Consider the following 23,392-nt stretch of genomic DNA (forward strand, 5'->3'; position numbering starts at 1 on the left):
TGAGGACTTGAGGCTCCCTCGGTGCTGTGAGTTGAGGCTCCTGGATGCTGAGCTTCCCTGTGCTCAGGTGTTGAAGGCATCCTCTCTCCAGCTACTCACCTCAGCAATTGACCCAGTTGCCAAGTTACATGGTGTGTGCCAAAATATCACCAAAAGGTAGAGAGTAGAGGCTGCCTGTGGGTGAGTTTGGCCTTTCCTCCTGCTCTGTATGGCAAAAAGAGACCAGCCCACACCTCCCGATGCCTTGTGTTTGTGTGCTGGCAAACTACTTGGGCAGATGTTTGAGCTGGGTCTGAGTGATGCCCACAGTGATGTTTCTGATAGTTTTCTGATAGAGCCAGCTGTAAGAGCAGAGCATGGGACACGTCTGTAAAGGAGGTATTTGCTCTGCCCTGCTAGGCTGGGCAAAGGGGATTTGGAGCCCACTGTCAGCCTTGGGGCAGCTGCTGTGTGGGACCTACTTGCAGTGGAAACCTTGGTTCTGTCCTTCAGAGCCTTGTGCATTCAGGACTGTATCCTGCAACACATGAAGCCTGGGTGTTGCTAATCACACTGTCTGCACAGTGCACAGGTCAGAGGTGCTGGGTTTCACAGACAGCTCTTCCATGGAGGTCTCTTTAAAGCTGGTTCCTCGACAGCTCCCTCTGCTAAAGGCTGTGAGTCAGAGAAGCGACTGCATTGTGGGCCTGGGAAGAAAGGCATCGGTGAGCTCCCTTCCATCTCTCCCTGCTTGCAGGTAGCGAGAGGCAGAGGAGACAGGGAATGGGGAAAATGGGGTCTGGCTTTGTTCTGCCACTGCCTCTCCAGCCCTCCTCCTTCCTCAGGTGCATTGGTGTTGCCAGGTGAAGTTGAACAGGGTGTTGATTCCCAAAAAGACATGTTTTAAGCATGTGTCCCTCCCATAGTGTTTGTTACCCAAGCAAGTTATTTAAACAAAGTCCTGGAAGGGCTCAGTTGTCCTCTGTTGGCTGTGGGTCATGCACCACAGCCATGCACAACCAGGTCAAGAAATCTATCCCTGCTGTAGCTTGTGGCTATGTCTTTTTTGCTCCCTGCTCACTTGCTTCAGTGGGTTGCTCAGAAACATTAGGATCATCCCAGCTCATGAGGTTACAGTGCAGCTTGTGGCCTGGAGGCTGGTAAAGCTCTGTGTAAGTGATGCTTGTGTGTTGTCAAATGATTTCCCAGAGCAATACTGAGTGGGGGGCTGTTTGGAGCTGGCCCTAAGTAAGGCAGGATCCTGAGGATCTCAGCACGGGCCTGGGGAGGATCCAGGGCTACAGCTGCTTTCTTGGAATGCAAATTTCAGTCCCCTGCTTTGGGATTTTTCCTGAAGCTTCCAAGTGGTTCCATGATGGCAGCTGGCTCCAGTCCTGATGCAGTCGGTGATTTGACTGAGCTGTGGGATGATCCTTGTCTGTTAGGAAGGGCAGGAGAGGTCTGGTCCTGCTGCAGCCCTGTGACTATCTCACCTTGCCCTACCTGTGTGAGAGCACAGTCCAGGGGTCAGGCTGGCGCTGCTGCCAGTGACAGAGCAGATGGCAAACCTGGAGCCAGTTATGACTTGGTGTGGGAGCAGCAGGGTGATGAGATCTCCAGTGACAGTGCTGGTGGCATAGTGCAGGTTAAATTGCAGGAGTAGCTGCAGGAGGACACACCGTGGTGACTTTGCATGTGAACTGAGAGTTGAGATCATCTGTGCCAACCCAGTGTGATCTGAAGAGCATACCCTTTTCTCCTTGAACAGGCAGCCTTCCTGTCTCCTGCTGGAAAGAAGTCATGGCAGGGCTGAATGATTCCAGTAGTATTTCACGGGGGCTCTTACACCCTGTCTGGATTTCCTAGTGTGTAGCCCTGGCAGGTCTGAGACCAGGACAAGCCCTTGGGAGCAGCAGCATTCACAAGGGATCTGTAATGGGGTCAGTTATAGGAGGCAAGTGGGGTACAGGACATAGAATTAATCTAAATCTCTTGTATTTATTAATCTAAAGTATTTATTTTTGCTTCTCTTTTTTTTTCTTCCTCCCTCCCCAAATTTGTTTTAGCAACTGTACCAGATCCTGACAGACTATGGGCATCCTTACAAGTGTGGTGTCCTGGGTTCAGCAGTAGCAGTCATTTTTTCTCCTTCTTGGTAGCTGGTGCAGCGCTGTGTTTTGACTTTCGAGCTGGGAATGGTTGCTGATAGCACATATGTTTTGAGTTACTGCTCAAATGTTTGGTTTGTCCAAGGCCTTTCTGAGCCTCATGCTCTGCCAGAGAAGGAGGGGAGGCCAGGAGGAAGGAGAGACAGGACACCTGACCCAGGCTAGCCAAAGAGGTATTCCATACCATAGCACATCATGCCCACGATGTAACCGAGAGTTACCTGGAAGGGCTAGGACTCTGGAGGATGGAGGAGGTATCGGTCGGTGCTCGGTTGGGCAGGGTGGAGTGAGTTATGGGTCGGTGGGTGGTGAGGTGTTGTATTATCTTCACTTGTTATTTTCTTTATCATTACTGTTTGTAGTAGTAGTAGAAGTAGTGATTTGCATTATACCTTAGTTATTAAACTTTTATTGTCTCAACTCATGGGGGCTACATTCTTTGGATTCTCCTTCCCAGCTCTCCGGGAGTTGGAGGAGCAAGGGGGGGGAGTGAGTGAACGAGCTGTGCGATTTTGGTTTTAAACCATGACAGGTGGTGGGCAAACCTCCTCAGACTGGCTACTTTGCAGAGCTGGTGGCCCCTGACAATGCAGGATCACAGCCAGGGCAGAGGGGGCAACCACCAGCATCCATACCTCACACAGAAGATGAGGGTCCTACATCTTCCCTACTGTGGGACCAACACTCTCCAACCACCCCCATGGTGGTGTTCACAGCCACTGATTTTGCCTGACCCAAATGGCCACCCCACAACCTCCTGCTCTACCCCAAATAGCTGCCACCCCAGCATCAATATGTGGGGGATCATCACTCCTCCAGTATGGCCTCCACTCCCGGGTGGTAGTTCAGACACCATGGTTACCACCATCCTCACTCCCTGGCACCCCGCAGACCATCATGGCCTTACTGTGGGAACCTTCATTGCACAGGTCCATCTTATCCTGGCACCACCTGGGATCCTTGATCATGACCAACCTATGTTCAGGGGAACCTACAACCCCCTGCTCCAGAGGACACCCAGGTGCCTTGTCATCCTTACTCTTGTTTCTGGATGCTCTCAGCTCCTTTGTCCTACATGCTCCCACTCCCCAGACTCCTTAGATCTCTTGGCCATAATCAGAATCATAGAATCACAGAATGGTTTGGGTTGGAAAGGACCTTAAGATCATCAAGTTCCAAGCCCCCTGCCATGTGCAGGGACACCTCACACTAAACCGTCACCCAAGACTCCATCCAGCTTGGCCTTGAACACTGCTAGGGATGGAGCATTCACAACCTCCCTGGGCAACCCATTCCAGTGACTCACCACCCTAATAGTAAACTTCTTCCTTATATCCAACCCGAACTTCCCCTATTTAAGTTTGAACTCATTGCCCCTTGTCCTACCTCTACAGTCTCTGATGAAGAGTCCCTCCCCAGCATCCCTATAGCCCCCCTTCAGATAGTGGAAGGTTGCTATGAGGTCTCCACGCAGCCTTCTCTTCTCCAGGCTGAACAGCCCCAAACTTGCTCAGCCTGTCTTCATATAGGAGGTGCTCCAGTCCCTTATCATCCTCGTGGCTCTCCTCTGGACTTGTTCCAACAGTTCCATGTCCTTTTTATGTTGAGGACACCAGAACTGCACACAATACTCCACGTGAGGTCTCACAAGAGCAGAGTAGAGGGGCAGGATCACCTCCTTCAGCCTGCTGGTTATGTTCCTTTTGATGCAGCCCAGGATGCAGTTGGCTTTCTGGGCTGTGAGTGCACACTGAAGCTGTCTCATGTTCATTTTCTCATCGACCAACACCCCTAAGTCCTTCTCCGCAGGGCTGCTCTGAATCTCTTTGCTGCCCAACCTGTAGCTGTGAAATGACTGTTCTAGGTAGCACAGGTCCCTTCTTGTCCTGGAATCCTCCTTGGGCACCTTGATCATCACCATCCCCTGCTCTCAGGGACCCCACAGAACCCCCAGGCATGCCCCCATTCCTGGGGCTCCCCAGGGCTCCCACTGTCCCCTGTTTCTGGGATCCTGTGACCACAGGGACCCCTTGGACTCATTGGCTGTGAAAAACTAAAGAATAAGGTATTGTTTATTAAGATATATGTTAGGTATATATATGTTAAGCCCAATATAAAGGTTAGACAACAAAAGATATGAAATTGCTTATGCACACAGTTAACGGACACAGTTTATGCAAGATAAGATAAACCACAATCGCTTACACCAATTAAACCAGAAACCGTTTATGCAAACATAAGATGACCACAAGATGTTACAGAAACTGGCTTGCAAGATGTTCCAGGAACTGGCAGAAATAAGACAAACCACTCCATATAAGGACATAAATGAAGGGTCAACTATGGAACAAAGGAGGAAGACTTCTTACTTCGGCCTCACCGACCACCGGGAGGCAGAGGTCGACCCCCTAGAAACAGCTGAAGCATGCGCAGAGCACCTCAACTACGTCATGAACACGGAAGTAAAAGATGTATAAGGGAGGGCTTTTTGAACTGCTCAACACGGCAGTAGGCGGAGCGCAGACTCCCCTGCCGTCCAGCGCTGTCTTTGCTCATATTCTACTTCCTATAATTAATAAAATTTTAATTGGATTATGATCCGTTGTGGTCTCAATTTATAACATTGGCCATCATGGTCCAGTGCTGGGACCTCCATGGTTCCCTACAGGGTGATGTATACCATTCTCCCAGCGCTTCATCTCCCGTTTAATCACCCCCGGCCCCGGGCCAGGCCCATTGTCCTCCTGGCACCCTCCGGCCCGGCGGGGCCGCCCCCAGCCTCGCCCCAGCGCCGCCCTGAGCATACCACACCAGCCCCGGCTCCGGCTCTGCTCGCTCCAGCCCGTCAGGCCCTGCCACCCGGGATGAAGGTTCTCCGGCACAAGGTCGAACTGGCTCAGACCGGGCATATTGGGTGAATGCTGCTTTTTGGGGTCAGGGTGGTGCCGGGGCTGCAGAGGGGGAAACCCAGCCTGGTGGTACTGGGGGGGAGGACCCAGCCGGCAGCCTCCCTGCACACAGACGGCCAGGGGGTGGTATGTGGAGTGCCTGTGGGGCTGCTGGAGCATCTCTGCGGCGCCTGGGCCCCCCGGGGATGGGGCTGGAGTTCCCCTTAGTCCCTGCCTCCTGCAGAGATCCACTGCTGTTTCCCATGTCCACAGTGCTCAGCCCTTCACAGGTGGCACTGGATCCCCCCCAGCTGGGTCCTGCCCTCTCCCACACTCCCCACATTGGGCTGGCTTTGGGGGTGTGTGCTGGGGTGCAGACCTGTGCCCCCCGCCATGGAGGCAGAGCAAGCTGGGGGTGTTCATCCTGCACCCCGGCTCCAATCAGACATGATGCCCAATATTAAACCCTTCTCATAGCCTCATCACGATGATGATGATGATGATAATAATAACAACAACAGTGTATTTCCTTGTCATTAGCTTGTTCTCCTCCAATAAGCCAATAAAGGCTGCAGATCCCTGGGGAAGGTAAGCCAATGTGGCTGTTTCCATCCCTGTCTATAGTGCCAGGGCCCCAGCAAATCAGAGCACTCGTCCAAAACAGAGCACTGGTGTCACTCTGGATTTGGGACTGATTTGGGATTAGGGAGGAGGTGTGTTCTGGCTGTGCCCAGGAAATGGTGGAACCACACTGGGAAGGCAGAGTGGGAACAGAGATAGGTGTGCTTGGAACGGGTGCTGTGGAGGAGCACTGGGGCAAGCTGGAGGGAAAAGGGCTTACTGCCAGTCACATAGACCCAGAATGATGGGAACCAAGTTGTCTTGGCCAGGAGACCCAGAGCCATGGCTTCCTCACCAGCCCTCCAGGGTGACAGTGGCCCAGAGAGGCTGTGTAAGGCTGCCCACAGCCCCATTGCTGCACTGGCAGGGGCAGGAACAAGGGTGCCATGGGAAGCAAAGCTTGCAGGCTGTTGCACACATGGGACTCCCCGATATACCAATCCCTGCTCCATTCCCACACTCAGCACCACCGGAGGGACTGTCCACCCTGCGCTGAGAATGTAAGTTGGCACAGAGCTCTGCCACGTCCCTTGTGACTAGGCCACCTCCCTCCCATATTAGCTGGAGGCTTTAATTACTTAAAGGCACTCACTATACACTAAGTGTTGTTTCCAGCTGCGCTGAGGGCTGCGGCTACAACAATGGGTGCCTGTGTTCAGTGTGGGATGCTCCTGCTCTCTTCCAGACCCAGCTACTGGTGAGGCTGATTTTCTTCCCATTTTTTTAACCCCGGGATGGTGTCCCATGGGGTTGGGGGCTGTCGGTTGGTGGCTTTGCAGGGCTGCATCATCTAGGCTGCACTGGTGGGCTGCAGGCGAGGGCTGTCCCCTTGCACAAAGCCATTTGCCCAGCATCAGCCTAGCCTAGAGCAGCATGTCCTAGGAAGGTGCCCCTCCATGGGGCTGTGGCACCTCTCCCCACTGGGGCGTTGTGCAGTGGGGCCCTCGGTGCAGGAGGTGACATGGACACCCCAGTGCTGGGTGCCCTGGGACTCCATGTAGGCTTCCCCATGGTGTTTCTCCTTCCTAACAGTTGTGGTTTGTTGGATGACTCCCAGGAAACAAAGTGCAGTGTGTGAAGAAAGCAACCGGGTGGCACAGCCTGCTTGGGTCTTGAATGCAAAACCCAGCTGGATGAGCAAATCCAGCTTTGGAGGGGAGTTTATGACTAGCTCCCTGTCATGGGTTCAGCAGTAGCTCATGCTCTGCCAGGGAGGAGGGAGAGATAGGGCGCCTGGTCTGGGCTAGTCGGGGAGGTATTCCATACCACAGCACGTCCTGCTCTGGGAGGGGACTGGAAGCTGGCCGGGAGGGGAGGGGTTGGCTCTCTCCTCTGGGCTGGGCTCGGAGAGGGAACTGGAAGCTGGCCAGGAGGGGAGGGGGGAGCTCTCTCTCTTCCGGGCTGGCCTCATGGCGGCGGGTGGTATCGTATTCTCTCTCCCTGTTTGTCTCCTCTAACATTGATTTGTTATTGGTACCGGTAGTGATTTCTGTTATACCTTAATTGCTGGACTGATTTTGCCTCAATCCGTGGGAGTTGTATTCCTCTGGCTCTCCTTCCCATCCCTCTGGGAGTGGGAAGGTGAGGGGGGGGAGAGGGGAAACAAAGGAGTGTGTGGACTTTAAACCACGACACTCCCATATTCCTGGTGGCATTGCAATGCTCATACCATTGCCTGGCCTTTCCACATCAGTCATCTGGGCTGACCCAGGTTTGAAAGTGGGCAAATGTGGAGCAGGTTTGGCCTAAGCTGTGGATGGAGCAGGGTCTGTGCCTGCTGTGGTGCTAGTGCAGCCCCATTCCATCCCCAGTATCTCCAGGGACGTTGCAGGGGGTGGGCAGCCAATGGAGGTAGGATAGGGCTGGTGCTGGCCCATTCAGAGCAGCAATTTGTCCAAAGGCTTGGCCTTGGGGAAGGGGTGGAAATGGAGGCTGTGAAGGCAAAGACCTGAGGTCCAGATCATGCCTGAGCTCAGATAATCCCCTTGCACTGGGACCTGCCAGTTACCCACCTCATCTATACACAGGGGAGCCTGGATTGTCCCCCACATCTGTCACCTTCTGTGTGGAGCCAGCTGCCAGGGGCACAGGCATCCCCTTGTTCTCTTCTGCTTTCTAAGCTGGACTTGTGCCTGGGGGTGTTTTTGGAGATGCTGGTGCTGGGGGTACAAAGTCCCTTGTCAACAGCATCCAGTATCACACCTCTGCTGAGAGTCAGCACCATGGTGAAGTCTGTCCCTACAAGCCTTGGGGTGAGCTGTCCACTGGCCAGCACCTGCTTCCCAGGAAAGAAGAATAATTTGGGAGTAAAGGCTCCACATTTGGTTTTCTCCATCAGTGAAATACAAACTTCAGAGTCTCTCTGCTCCCCTGCTGCTTGGAGCATCCTTCTGCCTCCCAGCATAGCTGAGAATCATCATCCCTCTTCCTAGCTGTGCAGGAAGAGCTCCCTCTGTCCCATCCATGTCTGTCTGCAGCCTAAACCCAGAAAAAAAGCTGGATTTTCTCTCTCCAGGTGATGCTGGAAGATGGGGTGGAATTGGGATGTTGCCCTGTATTGACTGCTTACAGGGCTGACCAGTGTAGATAGACCAGGTTGGTTTCACAGTTTGCCAAGGACCGTGCCCTGGAGGTTGGTCTGTCCCTAACTAGAAGAACTGGACCTTCAGGCACTGCCTGCCCTGTGACTGTTTCCAGCTCCCAGCAGAGGGGCTCGTTGAGGCCTATGGAAAAGCTGAAGCACCAAGTCCCTGTGGTAGATGTTTGGAGTGAAGCTGCTTTGGGTCCTGTGCCATGGGGAGGGGGACCCAGGAGGCTTCAGGGGATGGGGTGAAGGGGCTGGAGGCAGAACCTGCCCTGACACCTCCATTGTAGGGCTGCTGCTGCATGAGATGACCATGGTGGGGCTGCATGTGCTGCACTTCACTGAGGAGAAGCTACGGCTGCAGGGCCAGGATGCCGAGCTGGTGAGTGGTGACCCCAGAGGCTCTGGCTCCTCAGGATGTAGGTGCTAAAGTGGGAGCCTGGGGAGGTGTGTGTGTTCTGGTGTTGGGTGCACATGTGCACATGTGTTGGTTTTCAGTGTACATGTGTGCAGATGTGTTCTGGTATTAGAATCATAGAATCATAGGGTTGGAAAGGACCTTAAGATCAATTAGTTCCAACCCCCCTGCCCCCCTCTCCAGCATCCTTGTAGGCCCCCTTCAGACACTGGCAGCTGCTCTGAGGTCTTCATGCAGCTTCTCTTCTCCAGCCTGAACCAGCCCATCTCTCTCAGGCTGGCTCCAGAGCAGAGCTGCTCCAGCCCTCACAGCATCTCCATGGCCTCCTCTGGACTCGCTCCAACAGCTCCACGTCCCTCTTGTGCTGCTGCCCCAGAGCTGGATCAGGACTGCAAGGGGAGTCTCCCCAGAGTGCAGCAGAGGGGGAGAATCCCCTCCCTTGACCTGCTGCTCACACTCTAGGGTGCAGCCCAGCACACGGGGGGGGGGGGAGAGGGGTGCAAGTGCACACTGATAGATGATGTATGTATGTTCATGCAGATATGTAAGTGTGCACTGGCAGGTAGTGTGTGTGTACGGGTATTGTAGATGTGTGCATGTGTGTGCACATGTGTGGACATCATGTCCCCCTGCAGCCAGCGCTGCTCTGGGGAGTGGGTGCTCATGGTGTCAGGGGGTTTCATGAGTTGGGTGAGAGGAGGGAGGACGTCTCTGTCCCTAAGGACTCCTTCTCTTCCCAGGACAACTCAGATGTCTTCCTCTCCACAGAAGACATGGACTGGAAGATAGGACCAGCCACAGGGTGGTGCCCCCAACCTGGGTCCCACAGGGGATGTAATTCTGAGGCTGGGTGTTGTGGTTTAAGCCACACAGCTCATTCACTCACTCCCCCCCTTGCTCCCCCAACTCCCGGAGAGTTGGGGAGGAGAATCCAAAGAATGTAGCTCCCACAGGTTAAGAACACTTTAATAACTAAGGTACAACACAAATCACTACTGCTACTACTACTACTACTAATGATAAAGGAAATAACAAGTGAAGAGAATACAACACCTCACCACCCACCAACCCATAACTCACTCCACCCTGCCCAACCGAGCACCGACCGATACCTCCTCCATCCTCCAGAGTCCTAGCCCTTCCAGGTAACTCTCGGTTACATCGTGGGCATGATGTGCTATGGTATGGAATACCTCTTTGGCTAGCCTGGGTCAGGTGTCCTGTCTCTCCTTCCTCCTGGCCTCCTCTCCCTTCCCTTGCAGAGCATGAGGCTCAGAAAGTCCTTGGACAAACCAAACATTTAAGCAGTAACTCAAAACATATGTGCTATCAGCAACCATTCCCAGCTCGAAAGTCAAAACACAGCGCTGCACGAGCTACCAAGAAGGAGAAAAATGACTGCTACTGCTGAACCCAGGACACTGGGGAAGGCTGCATGTTTCTGGGTGGACCTAGGGGTGCTGCTGTCCCCCTCTTTCATGGGGATACATTGCCTGGTCAGCATCTGTACATGGGGATGCACATCCATTGCAGATGCCAGAAGGAGGGGATGGTACCAGGCATCTCTGTGCTGGCACTGGGTGTAGCTGTGGGCACTTGGCAAAGGGCTGGGGACAAAACCTCTTTAAAAGAGTCAGTTTCTTCTCAGGAGGGCTAAGCTGCTTTTCAAGCCCCTCCACCATTGCCATGGCAATGGTTTCCCAGGCAATGCCAGCTCCTTGCTTGCATAAGGATGTTTGAAAGCCTTTCTTTTTTTGAGGCTCTGTTTTGGAGAGCAGGGCCCCTCTGCTCCCTGGCTGGCACCTGCTCACCTTGTACTTCCATTTCACCTCTCTGTAGGAGCCCTACGACGTAGCCTCAAGGCTTGTGGAGCTCAGCTTATGCCTGGCTCACACTTTGGTGGGCTTAACCATCACGCTTCTGCCCAAGCTCATCCTGCACTAGGCTCCCCCTGCAGAGACCAGGGTACCAGTAGATGGGGAGAAAGGGCAATGAAGCTGCCAGACCCCAGCTTGCTCCCTATCCCTCTCCCAAAGCATCCCCCCTTCCCAAGGGACACCAGTGACTGGCTTCAGGTTCTATGTTGCTGCTTTGCCAGTGGCTGGGACCACCAGGAGGGTGGGCTTGGATGGTGCTGTCTAAGCCCTGCCAGGTCTGGCACTGAAACAGCAGCACCTGCAAGGGTGAAATGAATCTGGATTTCATTCACCTTGGGAGAGGAGCAAGGGAGCACAAGTCCCTCTTGTCAGATCCAAAGTGATGCCCAGGCTTTTGGGACCCGCCTGCTCAGTCTCCATCATCCATGCAGGTACAGCCAGCTGGGGAGCAAGAACTTCTATCAGGATGCTGGGCTGGTGGTTTGCAGAGTAGGACATTTCTGGTGTCTCTCTTGGAGAGATTATTAATTATTAAAAGTATGAATTATTAATTTTTTAAAAGATGGCAGTGGTGGAAAAGAAATAACACCATTCCTAGTAGCCCTAAATCTGGGGAGATGCTGGGGCTGGGAGTGACAGGCTGTGTAGGTCTGGGCTACTCCTTGCTCTGCTTGCTCAGGGTCCCTGTTGACAACTGGAGGGGAAATGAATCCTGGTGTCACTGATGTGAGGGTGAGGAGGGTGAAGAAAACACCATGGGCACCAGTATGGCTCTCACTCACCTGTGCTGGGGCAGGGCTTGGTTGGCATGCAGGGGATATTAAAGAGCAACAACTCTCCCAGGACAACCTTTGCATGCCAGTATTTCAGGGATTGGCCCATGGTGACACTGATCCATGTCCCTGCTGGTGCCCATGTGGAGTGGGTCCAGACAGCAAATGTCCCAGCAATGCACCTCGGTACCCAAAGGATGACCTGGGCAAGGATCAAAGCAGCATTCCCAAACCACCCAGGCCCTGAGCCCTCCTGTTTCCCCTCCAAGAGCCTCAGGGTTGGATGGGATGAGCTCCCCAGTCTGTGCAGTGGCAACCTCCCCTTTTTCCCCCACCCCAGCACTTTTCCCTCATCTCTTTGGGGTATTTAATCCTGCCCCAGTTACACTCTTGGCTGTCCCTCTGCTCCTCCCCAGAGCCATCACTGCTCCTTTGCCAAGATGCTCTGGCCTGGGGGGTTGTGGGGGGGAGCAGGGGACCCCATTCTCACACCAGCCACAGTAAAGCCCTTGGGGCTGCTGGAATAAGCCAAGTTGTTGGAATGCAGGGGGCAGGAGCCTCTGCCCTGGGACCTGGTGGCCCTGGCCTTGCTGAAGTTCTGGGCCACCTGCCAGCGGATGGTCTCATAGCCAGTGGGGTGGCAATGACATTCAGTGTCATTCAAGTGGAGTCAGCCTTTCTCAGCCCTCCCGTGTCCCTGCAGCCCTTTTGCATTCATGACTTGCTTCACCTCAGCTTTTCCACCCCTTCTCCCTCTATTTTGCCACTGTCTGATTTTTTTTTTCTGCCTGCTCATGCGATTCTGCATATCTTGCTTTTCCCTGGAGGCTGTGGTTGCTTGTGCTCTTTGGCTCCACAGGCAGCAGGGCTGAGGAAAGCAAGAATTCCACCTGGACCCATGAACAGTTCTGTACCTGTGCCAGAACCCACTGGAAGCTGGGCTTACCCCTCACACGGTCCTTCCTTAGCAGAGATGGATCTTGGGCTTGGCTCTGAGCTCCAGGCAGGACAAAGCAATGCAGAGGAAAACCTCTTTGGGGCAGGCAAGGTGGATGCCATCCCTCTGCCCTTCTGTCCATCCTTTCTTCAACATTCAGACCCCCTGACTTGTTTGCAGGACACCACATTTGGTGGCTCCCCACCAGCTCTGGGTGATCAATTGCCCAGGTCAGGGAAAGGGCTCTCCCCAAAGAAAAGGAGCTCAGCCCTGTTATTAGACATCAGAGGCTCCATGGGAACAAGCCTGCTGGTTGAAGCTGAGCTCACAGGGCTTGAGCTGTGATTCCTGATGCATGTGCATTGCTGCAGGCTGCAGGTCCAGCATGATTCTGCATGTTTTCATGTGGCTGGAGCCACACGTGTGTGCTGGTGCCCAGGCACCCTGGCCTGTCCTGCTGTGCCCGAGGAGGGAAGATGGAGCAGGTTCTGCATGGCGCCAGGCAGTTTTTCCTTCATAAACAAGGATATTTGGGGCTAATTGGAGCATGACTAATTCCGCTGGCAGCCAATGGCTGAGTGCTGGCTCCATTGCAGCACTCCCGCAATGGAGCTCAACCTGTGTTGAGGGGGAAGGGAGGCAGAGGCAGGGCTTAGCGCAGGGCTGGGGCTCTGCTATAAAGCCAGGTGAGGGGCTGAGCTAGTGCAGAGCTCTGCTTCATCCAGTCCATTGCACAGCTGTGCCCTGCACCAGGACCCTGCTCTTGTTCTACTCTGCCTGAGCATCCTTGTCCTCCCAGTTCCTCACCATGCCTGAGTGCTGGGATGGGGTAGGTACCACCGCAACGTGCTTGCTGCCCTCCCTTTGCTGAGTTCTGCCTCAAGTACCTCCCCTGCTAGTTGAGGCTGGACCTTTGTAGCCAGCAGGGCTTGGAGTGGGGCAGGCAGAGGTTGGTGAGGGGGGACCTGCTGCTGAGGAGCTTTTGCTTTTCGCAGCCCCACTGCTGCATATCTGATGTGCCACAGGCTTCAGGGATGCAGTGTCCTTGAGCATGTCCTCCTCGAGCCCAGCTGAGATGCTGCACCCAGGCTGAGTGTGGCTGCAGAGGCTGCTGATGGGGGGATGGGTAGTACCTTGCCTCTTCCCCACCCCAGATCTGCAGAGAGAGAGCGTCTCCTGCTGTTTTGAAGCAATCTCTTGGATGCTTTTTGGTCTCTGCAGTGATGGCAACAGGCTGGTGCAGAGGGGGAGTACCGCAGCAGTAACTGGGTGATCTGTACAGGGCTGGGTGCCTGAGTCACCTATGGGTGCTGTGACACTCCTCCACCTCACCGTACTCTGCTTCTTGCTAGGGCCATGGGTTGTCAGTGCTCTCCACTCCTCGCTGCCTGCATCCCCTGCATCCCTATCTTCTTCCCCCCCCCCCCCCCCCCCCCCCCCCCGAGAGCATCCCTGCGGCAAAGGGCAGGGCTGTGGTACCCAGGAATGTTGCAGAGGCTGCACCATGGGCAGGGATGTGCCTGGCGGGGGGGGGGGGGGGGAATGATGAGGGGAGGGGGTGCTGGGGAAGGAGCTGCCACCATGGGCATGTGATTTTGGGGTGGGAATGTAGCCTGAGCTGTTGGAGCTATGATGGGGACCATGGACACAGTGATGGCAATGAGGCAGCCCTGTGCCCAAGGTCAGACTACATGGATGCCTCCTGCTCTATGACCTTGGGCCAAGCCCTTCCTCTGCCTCAGTTTTCCCACCATTGGTGCAGAGGGATGTCTCTGCTCATTACCTGATGTCTGATACAGCCCTGGGGAGTGGAGGGGCAGCTGTGGATGAGGGGTGGGGTTGGGGTGCCTTTGGGGATCAGTGTGGTCTCCACAGAGCCTTTGAGCTGCCCTCAGGCACTGTATCCCCCCACAGACAATGGATCTCAGTGAGGGGAGGCATTGCAGTGAGAAGACCATGTCCTCAGGCAGTTCCTCCCACCTCAGGCCTGTGTCCTTCAGAGTCTTTGGCAGCACATAACCCGTAGGAGCATCCACATTCCTGCTCCCCTCCCACCAGCCCATCTGTGAGGCTGTCAGTTCCCCCAGTGAGGACTGTGCCAGTATCCCCTGCCCACCCCATGATGTTCCTGTTCCCACCAGATCCTGGATTCGAGGTCACTGGCTGGCAGGGATGGGCATCCAGAAGGGACCTTGGTCCCTAGTCCCCAGGGAGCTCACAGCCTCAGTTTCCCTTGCTGGCTGGGAATGATGACTGTGAGCCCTCCCAGGCAGGGAAACTGAGGCAAAGGGCAGCCCTGGTCTCTGTATGGGGGCACAGCCATGTCAGACCAAGATGTTTTAAGTTACTTTAGCTGTGATTTTGGCATCAGGCTGCAGAGTTTCTCAGGGCAGTGTCTGGGGTCTGACCTCTGCCTATTTGTCCCAGGCACAACGAATCCAGCCCAACTGGGCCACACTGTCATCCCCACTCTGTTGCCAATCTCCCTCAGTCTCAGGCCCTTGAAGATCTCCTGTCCCATGCTGTGGTCAACCTGTCCTGTTCCATGATCCTTGTCTCCCAAGACATCTTGGATCTTCCCATCCCATCCCAAACTTCTACCCCTTGATCCCATCCTGTGATCCCACCCCATGATGCACCATGATCCTAAATCCCATTATCCTATCCCAAGTCCTCCCTTTCCTTCCTTGTGATTTGCAATCGCAGAGATGCCCAAAGCTTGGGTTTTTCTTGTAATGGCTGCTCCTCTTTCCCTTGTGCTCCCATGGGCCCCAGCTGCCCGGGGTGAGGACTGGGGTGATGGGGCATGAGAGGATGTTTTGGGGGAGACGCATCACCCCATCTCTCCTCTTCCCTCAGGAACATGACATTGAGACCCCCTATGGACTGCTGCACGTGGTCATCCAGGGCTCTCCCAAGGGGAATCGCCCGGCCATCCTGACATACCACGATGTGGGCCTCAACCGTGAGTGCAGGTCCCTGAGCCATGGGGTGCAGGGGTAGGAGGGAGCAAGCTTGGGGCTGCAGTGGGTGCAGGATGTCAGCCATAGCCCCAGCTCAGCTCATTTGCCCCCTCCCATGGAGGGTCCCTAGGTTGCTTTGGATGCCCCCAGGTATCTGATAGCACCAGGAGGGTTTGGATGCTCAGCACAACCCAAAGCCCAGGCCAGGAGTGCTTGGCCACCTTGCTGCTGGCTGTGCACTGGCCATATCAGGAGGGATGGGACATGGGGGATGCTGGATGGTTTTCTGCTGCTGCCTGCTCATTGGAATCCAGAGCACGCACCCTATCGTGGGGTCTGAAGGAGATGGGGAAGAGTAGGGAAGGAGAGACCTGATCTGGGGATTCTGTGCTATCTGGTTTAGATGGAGATGAGGAACATTTTCTTCACTGAGAGGCTGGTTAGGCATTGGAACAGGCTGCCCAGGGCAGTGGTGGAATCACTGTCCCTGGAAGTGTTCACAAAGCATGTTGCCAAGTCCCTTAGTGCCATGGGTTAGTGTTGGCCTCGGCAGTGCTGGGTAATCTTGGTGATCTTGAAGGTCTTTTCCAACCTGGTTGATTCTATGATTAGACCTGCAGCCCAGATCCTGGGCTGTATCCCTAAGCTGAGCTGAGCTGGGATGCCCAGTGCCCTGTGTGAGGAGGAGCTGAGGCTGAGTCAGCATGAGTGGAAATGAGCACTCTCACTTCCAGGGATGCACCATGTTGGTTGCAATGGCCCTTAAAACCTGCCTCACCCCTATGTTTTAGGAGGTGTGTCCTGGCACTGATGCCATGGGACAGAACCCCTCCAAGCCCTGACAATGGCTGTATCCCACTGCAATGGTGGTGGCCTGTCCACAGCAGCACCAGGGCTATTTCTTTGACTGTTTCCAAGCAGGGAGATTTGCAACTGTTTCTCAAATCCCATGTTTGATTGAGCCCATGCTGGGGATTTTGGATAGGGCTCATAATACCCCAGGCTGCTGATCCTGCTGCCCAGGGTGGTCCTGCAGTTCTGGGCTTTGTGTTCTCCAGTATACATCTCCAAGATGACAAGGCCGATCCCAAACTCCTCATTCTCCTGGCTGTGTCTGTCCATCTCCATGCTTCCCAGCACCAGTATAGATGCAGGACTTGCTAACAGTGGCTGTGGTCTCTGCTGTGGGGACAAGGAGCCTGGCAGGAAGGGGATGGGAGGGCTTTGGTGACATGTCACCTCCTGGTTGAAGGGCAGTGGGAGGGTAGGTAACATTTCTGCATACTCTCTGGCCTTCGTGCCAGGGTGTTTAGTGTCTGATCCCTGCCTACCCTTTGACAGACAAGCTTTGCTTCAATACCTTCTTCAACTACGAGGACATGCAGGAGATCACAAAGCACTTTGTGGTGTGCCATGTGGATGCACTGGGCCAGCAGGCAGGAGCCTCGCAGTTCCCTCAGGGGTAGGTGCCGGATTCAGGGGCTCACTATGCACACAGGATGTTGCCTCCCTGCCTGCTGGAATGTCACCACCCTGCCCATGGGCTGCTGCTGCCTGAGCAGTCATACCCTGCCTGCAGGTCTCTCTGAACTGTGTCAAAGCCAGTGGCAGACAAACGGGGTGGATTGCAGGTGGATGACAATTCCTTGCCCACTCCAGGCAGCCCTGCTGTCCTGTCCCAGCCTTCCTGCTCTGCATCTCATAACATCATCCTGTGCCCCCCTGTGCTGCAGGTACCAGTACCCAACCATGGACCAGCTGGCTGCCATGCTCCCCAGTGTGGTGCAGCACTTTGGGTAAGTCACCTCCCCTCCACACTGCCAGCTGGGGGTGCTGGGCAGGGAGATGGGCAGAGGCCAATGCTGTGGGGCTGGGGATGTGTCCCAGTAAGCTGGCATCCTACATGTGCCCTTGTGCTGCAGGTGGAGGGGTGCCCCAGGGAACCCATTCTGGAGCCCACTGGCCCCCCATACGCACCTCTTCACTTTCCAGGTTCAAGTACGTGATCGGGATTGGTGTTGGGGCAGGAGCCTACGTGTTGGCCAAGTTTGCGGTGAGCTGGGGCTGGGCTGGGCTGGCCCTGAGTTACCTGTAGCAGCTGTCAGCCCAGGGAATGGGGAAGACCAGGATCTGACACCCCTGGGCAGGCTGTTACCCTGTGAAGGCTCCTGGAGGAATGGGGGCCCAGGATAGCAGTGTGGTCATGGTGGCCAGGTCTTGCCACAGGTCTCCCATTGTTCTCAGTGCAGTGGGCAGTGGTGCTGGTGGGGGCTGCCCTACCCTGCTGATCACTGCCCCTCTTGCTTGCTGCAGCTCATCTTCCCCAACCTGGTTGAAGGACTGGTCCTCATGAACATTGACCCCAACGGCAAAGGCTGGATTGACTGGGCAGCTGCCAAGGTGGGCAGAGCCCTGACCCCACTCCCTGGGGCAGGAGCCAGCCAAGTGGCGCTGTAACTCCCTGTGCTCCCTCCACAGCTCTCTGGCTTCACCAGCACGCTGCTGGATACTGTCCTCTCCCACCTCTTCAGCCAGGTAAGGGATCCCAATGCATCCTGATGGTCACCAGCTTCTCATCCTGCATCCCTGCGGGCTGTGCCCTGCCATGTGGCATTGGACCTGCCCTATATACACAGGGATGAGGTTAGTCAAGTCCTGCCTGATCTGGGGCTTAGCCTTCACAAGTGTGTGACTCACGCCCACATCCTTCCTGGGAATGCTGCCTGCAGCTCCACTGTGCCCAGCTGCGTTGGCCCAGCATCTTCCCTCTCTGGCACAGCATAGGCAGGTTGGGGCAGAGTGGGGTGTCTGCATGGCATCAGGCAGTGCCTACCCTGATCTCCATCCCTGCCCTGATCCCCATCCCTGCTGGCACAGGAAGAGCTGATGAACAACACAGAGCTGGTGCAGAGCTACCGGCAGCAGATCAGTAGCGTGGTGAACCAGTTCAACCTCCAGCTCTTCCTCAACATGTACAACAGGTGAGTGCCCTGGGCTTCCTATCTGCACCAGGCTCCAGTACTGGTGGGATGCCTGGCCTCGTTCAGTGCTGCCATCACCCTCTGGCACAGGCAGCAGTGTAGAGCTGGCTGCTGGTGCTGGCCAGGGATGCAGAGCCTTGCCATGTCCCAGAGCCTGCCACAATGGGTACATGCCCCCTGTCTCCTGCACTGGGTGCTAGCACAGGGAAGGGGACAGAGATGCTGTCCCATCATGCAGGGGATTGGGAGCCTTGTTACTGCACTGGGTGCTGCACCCTGCTTGGGTCATGGCATTCTCCATCCACAGCATGCTGGGGCAGTGGGGCTGGGTGTTGCTTCCCAGAGCTGGCAGTGCTATGGGGCATAGCAGCTCTTGTGCTATGGCATCAGTGACAGCATTGGCCCATAGGCTCACACTCACCCTCTTTCTCCTCCATCAGCCGCAGGGATCTGGACATCAACCGGCCTGGGACTGTGCCCAACGCCAAGACACTGCGGTAGGAGTTGCACCAGCATGGCATAGGGTTGGTCCCAGGGCAGTGGAGTCCTGACTGTGCCTTTTCCTCCTCTCACTTCCAGCTGCCCTGTGATGCTGGTGGTTGGAGACAATGCACCTGCTGAAGAAGGGGTGGTGAGTGATGGAGTAGTACCTGCAGAGTGGTAGTGCCCATCACTACATGGGTACACACACTTGTGCATACTCAGACACGTGTGAGCACCCATGTGCTGGAGCGTGCTCATGTACCAACCTACCTGCTCATGTGTGCACGTACATGTTGACACACCTGGAAATCTCCCCTTCCTCTTATGCCCAGATGCACACAGTGTGCACACTTAGATGTGTTGGCACACAGGCACCTTCCCTGCATGGCCACATGCACTCAAAGAGCTTCTGGCACACGCATGTGTTGTCCACGCTTGCACAATTAATCAGCCTCAGGTATTGTGCAGGTGACCACATTTGCATGTAATGTGTAAGTGCATGCACAACCCCCTCCAGCATGTGTGCCTCTGTGGATATACACATGCTTGTACATATGTGTGACACACAGGATGCCTGGCAGGAGAAAGGTCCCCTCAGTCCCATGTCAGGGATTGCCTTCCTGTCTCCACCTGGCTGGGGGTGGGATGTGCCACTGAAATGCCATGGGCCAGTGGCACTACCCATGTGCAACTTCTGCCCGGCTCAGGGCATCCCAGGGTGCTGATATCACCCCTCTTGCCCGCAGGTGGAGTGTAACTCCAAGCTGGACCCCACCAACACCACCTTCCTGAAGGTAGGCCAATAGCAGAGGCAGCCAAGAGGTCCCTGCTGCCCATCAAGTGCCCATTACCCTCCTCCCCAGGGTTGCAGGGTGTCCCTATCTCCCCATTCTAGGTGCATCCTGGCCATGGGGAGAGCAGGGTGGCCCCAGCAGTGTCATCCTGGGTACCAGGGGACAGGGTGGGTGGCAAAGGCTCCCTCCCAGACTAAGCAGGACCTTGTCTCTGTAGATGGCTGACTCCGGTGGGCTGCCCCAGGTCACACAGGTGAGCCCTCCCAGTGTCCCCAAACTGGGTATACTGGGCCTGAGACATGCCCTGGTGCTGTCCTTCACCTCTGCTCTCTCATGCAGCCCAGCAAGCTGACAGAGGCCTTCAAGTACTTCCTCCAGGGCATGGGCTACAGTGAGTGCTGGGGCTGGCATGTCTGCATGTGCGCATGTATGTGTGCCCATGTGCATGTGTGTGCTGACCTGGCTGCAGGAGAGGAGCCTGGTACCCTGGTGTACCCATCCTGAGGGAGAGCTGCATGTGTGTCTGTGGTGTATTTATCCTTGTTTTTTTTTTTTGGGGGGGGGAGGGAGGGAGAGAGTGGGGTGTGGTGTGAGCAAGCTCCATGTGCACACAGGTGTGTACAAGGGCTCTGTGTGTACATATGTGTGTGGACAGCACATCTGTGCATGTGTGCACACATACATGTATGTGAGCGTGCACAAGCAGGGGCTTTGTGTGCACGCACAGACACACAGAATCCATGTGAACAAGTCTGTGTGCACGTAGGTGTGTGTAGGTCCATGAGGATGTGTATATGCATGTGTATGTGCAGGTCTGTGTGCACACTTGTGCATGCATATGTGTGAAGGTCCGTGTACACATATGTGTGTGAAGGTGTGCATGCACATGTGGGGCTGGGGGGGGGGGGTGGAGGTGTCCTGGCCTCACAGAGCAGCCAGCCTGGCTGATGGCATCTCTCTGCCCTCCCTGCCCCTGTCACACCCTGCTGCTGTCAGTTGCCCACCTGAAGGATCAGCAGCTGAGTGGAGGCTCAAGTGCCTGCTGCTGCATGGTGCTGTCCAGCCTGTGCCCTTGAGCTGCCTGGGCACCTCTGGGAGCAGCCTGGATGCTGGAATGGCCCTTCTCAGCCAGATGTCCTCTATCTTTCTCCGCTTTGCCTGAGATGAGCCCCCTGACCCATGGCTGAGGGCTGAGAAATTAGATTCAGAGACATCCCCCACCAAGTGGGCAAGTCTTGGCAGTGCCCACTGTGCATCCTGGATGGAGGAGGGTTGGCACCATCTCTGTACACCCTGGTGAGACCAAAGCACTCCCATCCTGGCTCACTCCTTGCCTGGAGCATGGTGACCAGGGTCCCCACTGCCTCATGCCCAGTGGTCACATTCCCAGGATATGTTCCCAGTGTGCAGCCTGTCATTGGCCCCTGTCCCTGCCCTGCTGTCCTTTGCCAGCCTGGAGCTTGCTTGTGTTGTCACACCACCTCATGCTGCAAGCTAGTGCCCAGTGTCTTTTGCCTCAGGGAGTGGGACCTGTGGCTTTGCTTGTTTGAGTTGCTGTTGGCTCAGATCCTGCTGGATTTTCAGAGGACACTGAGCAGCTCATTCATGTTTGTATGCCTGTGCAGTGCCATTCGCCAGCATGACCCGGCTGGCGCATTCCCGCACAGCCTCCCTCACCAGCACCAGCTCAGTGGATGGTACCCGTCCACGTGCCTGTACCCACTCAGAGAGCACCGAGGCCATGGGGCAGGTCAACCACACCATGGAGATATCGTGCTGAGGTCCACACCTGCCACTGATGTCTTCTCCAGAGTCATCTCCTATCCATCAGCATCACACCAGCACATGCCTGCCCTGTCAAGATCCTCCACCAGGCCCCTTGCTCCTTCGGGGTCAATTTGTCTTCTTGGCCATTGGCCCTTGTCTGGTACCGGAGAAGGAGAGGGGCTTTGCATCCCAGCCTTCAGCTCCTGGCTCCGTCCAGCGGTCACCATGGTTCTGCATCAGTCCTCAACCTTCCCAGCATTTGCCTGGGTCTGGCTTTGGAGGGTAGGTGGTGGTGGGGACAGGATGGAGGGAGCAGGGGTGAGGTGGGGATAGGATGGTGGGATGGGACAGGACAGCAGGACATGGAAGAGATACAGGAGATAGGTTGTTGCCCAGGTATCAACCAACATCTGGCCAAGCCAGAAGGAAGACAGGGAACAGTGCTCATTGGGGGAGGTCACTGGGCCCTTCCCGGGGATGCAGCTCCCTTTCTCCCCACCAGTCCTCCCTGAGGAGAGCTGGTACAGGATCCCCAGCACACCCAGGACCTGCTGCACTGGAGCTGGCCCAGCATTGTGAGAAATCACCCCTCAAACTGTCCCCGTGCCCTGGTCATGTACCCTGAAGGTTGCCCTGGAGCAGTGGGCTCAGCCATGCTCCAGAAGCCATTGGGGCAGGAAAGTGTCATGCGGAGGAGGGTCCCCCCTGCCTCTGCTCTTGCACGCATTGGCACTTCCTTGGTCCCTTGGTCGGGGGTAAAGGGAAACTGTGTGTCCTGACTTGCTCAGTCCCTGGCCACTGTGTTTAGGATGTGACATGGCAAATCCCCCTCCAGTTTCACCACAGCCTGTGGGTGTCACTGCGTGGAGCCATGAGCAATGAGACACTCCCACCCCCCTCTGCAATGCTGAGGACCTCTCAGCACTCTCTGCCCTGCAGGGTGCATCACTGTAGGATTCTGTCAGTGTGGGGTGGCCCATGGATGTGGGGAGCTTGCCAGTGGCTGGCTTTGCCCACAGAGCTGGCCACTCATGGCCCACCCAAGCCCTTCTTCCCCCCCCCCCCCCCCCCCTCCAGCATCTCACCTGCACAGAGTGGAGTGTCTCTCAAGGGCTTAGCTCTCCCCAAGCTTTTCAGCCCATCCAGCCACTGGCTTCAGTGGATCCAGTCTGTGCTGGGCATGGAGAGCTGTGTCACTGCATAACCCACCTGGCCCCTGCTGCCATCCCTACCCTACCCCGCACAGAGCCTAGGTCCTCCTGCACCAGGGGCAGTGGCAATGGGTGCTCAGGCCTTTGTGGGTGATTTATGGGGGACCTGAGCAGGGACCTGGAGGGGATCCACTGGTCTCCACCAGCTGGGTGAGCAGGTCCCACCCAGTTCCCCCAAAGTAACTGCCTCCCAGGCCCCATCCCCACTCCACAGCAAGGGGCACAGAGCTCACAGAATGTGTATGAGGGCTTTTGGCTGCAAGACCCATGCCCTGACCCACCCTATTGAATGGCCACCTGAGACAAGGAGGCACAAAATGAAACATAGACCTTTGTAAATAAGTAGAATCAGTTCTAAGTAAGATTAAGTTTGATAGCTTTGTAACAGCAGCAATGGAAAATAACTGAGGTGCATGATTCACAGAAGAAAAAAAAATAGAGTAACTAGAGAACATGAGAATCCTTGTATAAGATAAACCGTTGTAGTTGGCATAATTTTAGGTCCTTATGACCTTAGTACAAAAATAAGTGTAAGAAAAGCAGGATAGAAAAACAGGACCTGTAGATAAAGAGTATCTGAAACAAGCAGATGTCCAGGATTGGCTGCAGCTAACCTAACTGATAAGTAAGACAGGATGATTGCTATGTCTACAGTGTTACCAAACCAATTAAGCTGGTGTAAGCATTATCTACTGCACGTGCTTCAAAGGCTGCCAGAAGTTGGAAGTAAATGACCCCCAAAAGACCACTACCACGTTGCTATGCGCATGTGAAAATGGGCGTGAAATTATGTAAAGCAGTTCTCTGGTGATTAATGAATATGTATGAGGTTTAATGAATATGCATGTTAAGCACCAATATAACCACAGTCTGTTTGAAGTTCGGCTGAGACACGCTAGGAGGAGCTATCCCTCGTGTCTCCCGGAGCCGCAATAAATATCTGCTTGT

General features: G+C 55.1%; 1 protein-coding gene across 6 annotated transcripts in view; it reads left to right on the forward strand.

The window, feature by feature from the left end:
* The window catches only part of LOC117438002 (protein NDRG4-like), a 54,815-nt gene extending 32,546 nt beyond the window's left edge, over positions 1–22,269 (forward strand). For 3 of the 6 annotated variants that reach the window (XM_034073321.1, XM_034073317.1, XM_034073322.1), the window contains 14 exons: positions 15,105–15,210; positions 16,550–16,670; positions 16,942–17,004; positions 17,201–17,261; positions 17,522–17,608; positions 17,687–17,743; positions 18,086–18,189; positions 18,630–18,686; positions 18,769–18,820; positions 19,419–19,466; positions 19,684–19,719; positions 19,806–19,857; positions 21,092–21,515; positions 21,736–22,269. In XM_034073321.1, the coding sequence (XP_033929212.1) occupies positions 16,588–16,670; positions 16,942–17,004; positions 17,201–17,261; positions 17,522–17,608; positions 17,687–17,743; positions 18,086–18,189; positions 18,630–18,686; positions 18,769–18,820; positions 19,419–19,466; positions 19,684–19,719; positions 19,806–19,857; positions 21,092–21,246 (855 nt within the window). In that variant the 5' untranslated portion in view covers positions 15,105–15,210; positions 16,550–16,587 and the 3' untranslated portion in view covers positions 21,247–21,515; positions 21,736–22,269. Of the gene's footprint in view, positions 1–4,975; positions 5,033–12,969; positions 13,075–15,104; positions 15,211–16,549; positions 16,671–16,941; positions 17,005–17,200; positions 17,262–17,521; positions 17,609–17,686; positions 17,744–18,085; positions 18,190–18,629; positions 18,687–18,768; positions 18,821–19,418; positions 19,467–19,567; positions 19,858–21,091; positions 21,516–21,735 lie in introns of those variants that run through there. The other 3 variants (XM_034073320.1, XM_034073319.1, XM_034073318.1) reach the window with 3 other exon arrangements.
* The last annotated feature ends 1,123 nt before the right edge of the window (positions 22,270–23,392 follow it).

Source organism: Melopsittacus undulatus, chromosome W (genome assembly GCF_012275295.1).
Source record: "Melopsittacus undulatus isolate bMelUnd1 chromosome W, bMelUnd1.mat.Z, whole genome shotgun sequence".
Taxonomy (NCBI): domain Eukaryota; kingdom Metazoa; phylum Chordata; class Aves; order Psittaciformes; family Psittaculidae; genus Melopsittacus; species Melopsittacus undulatus.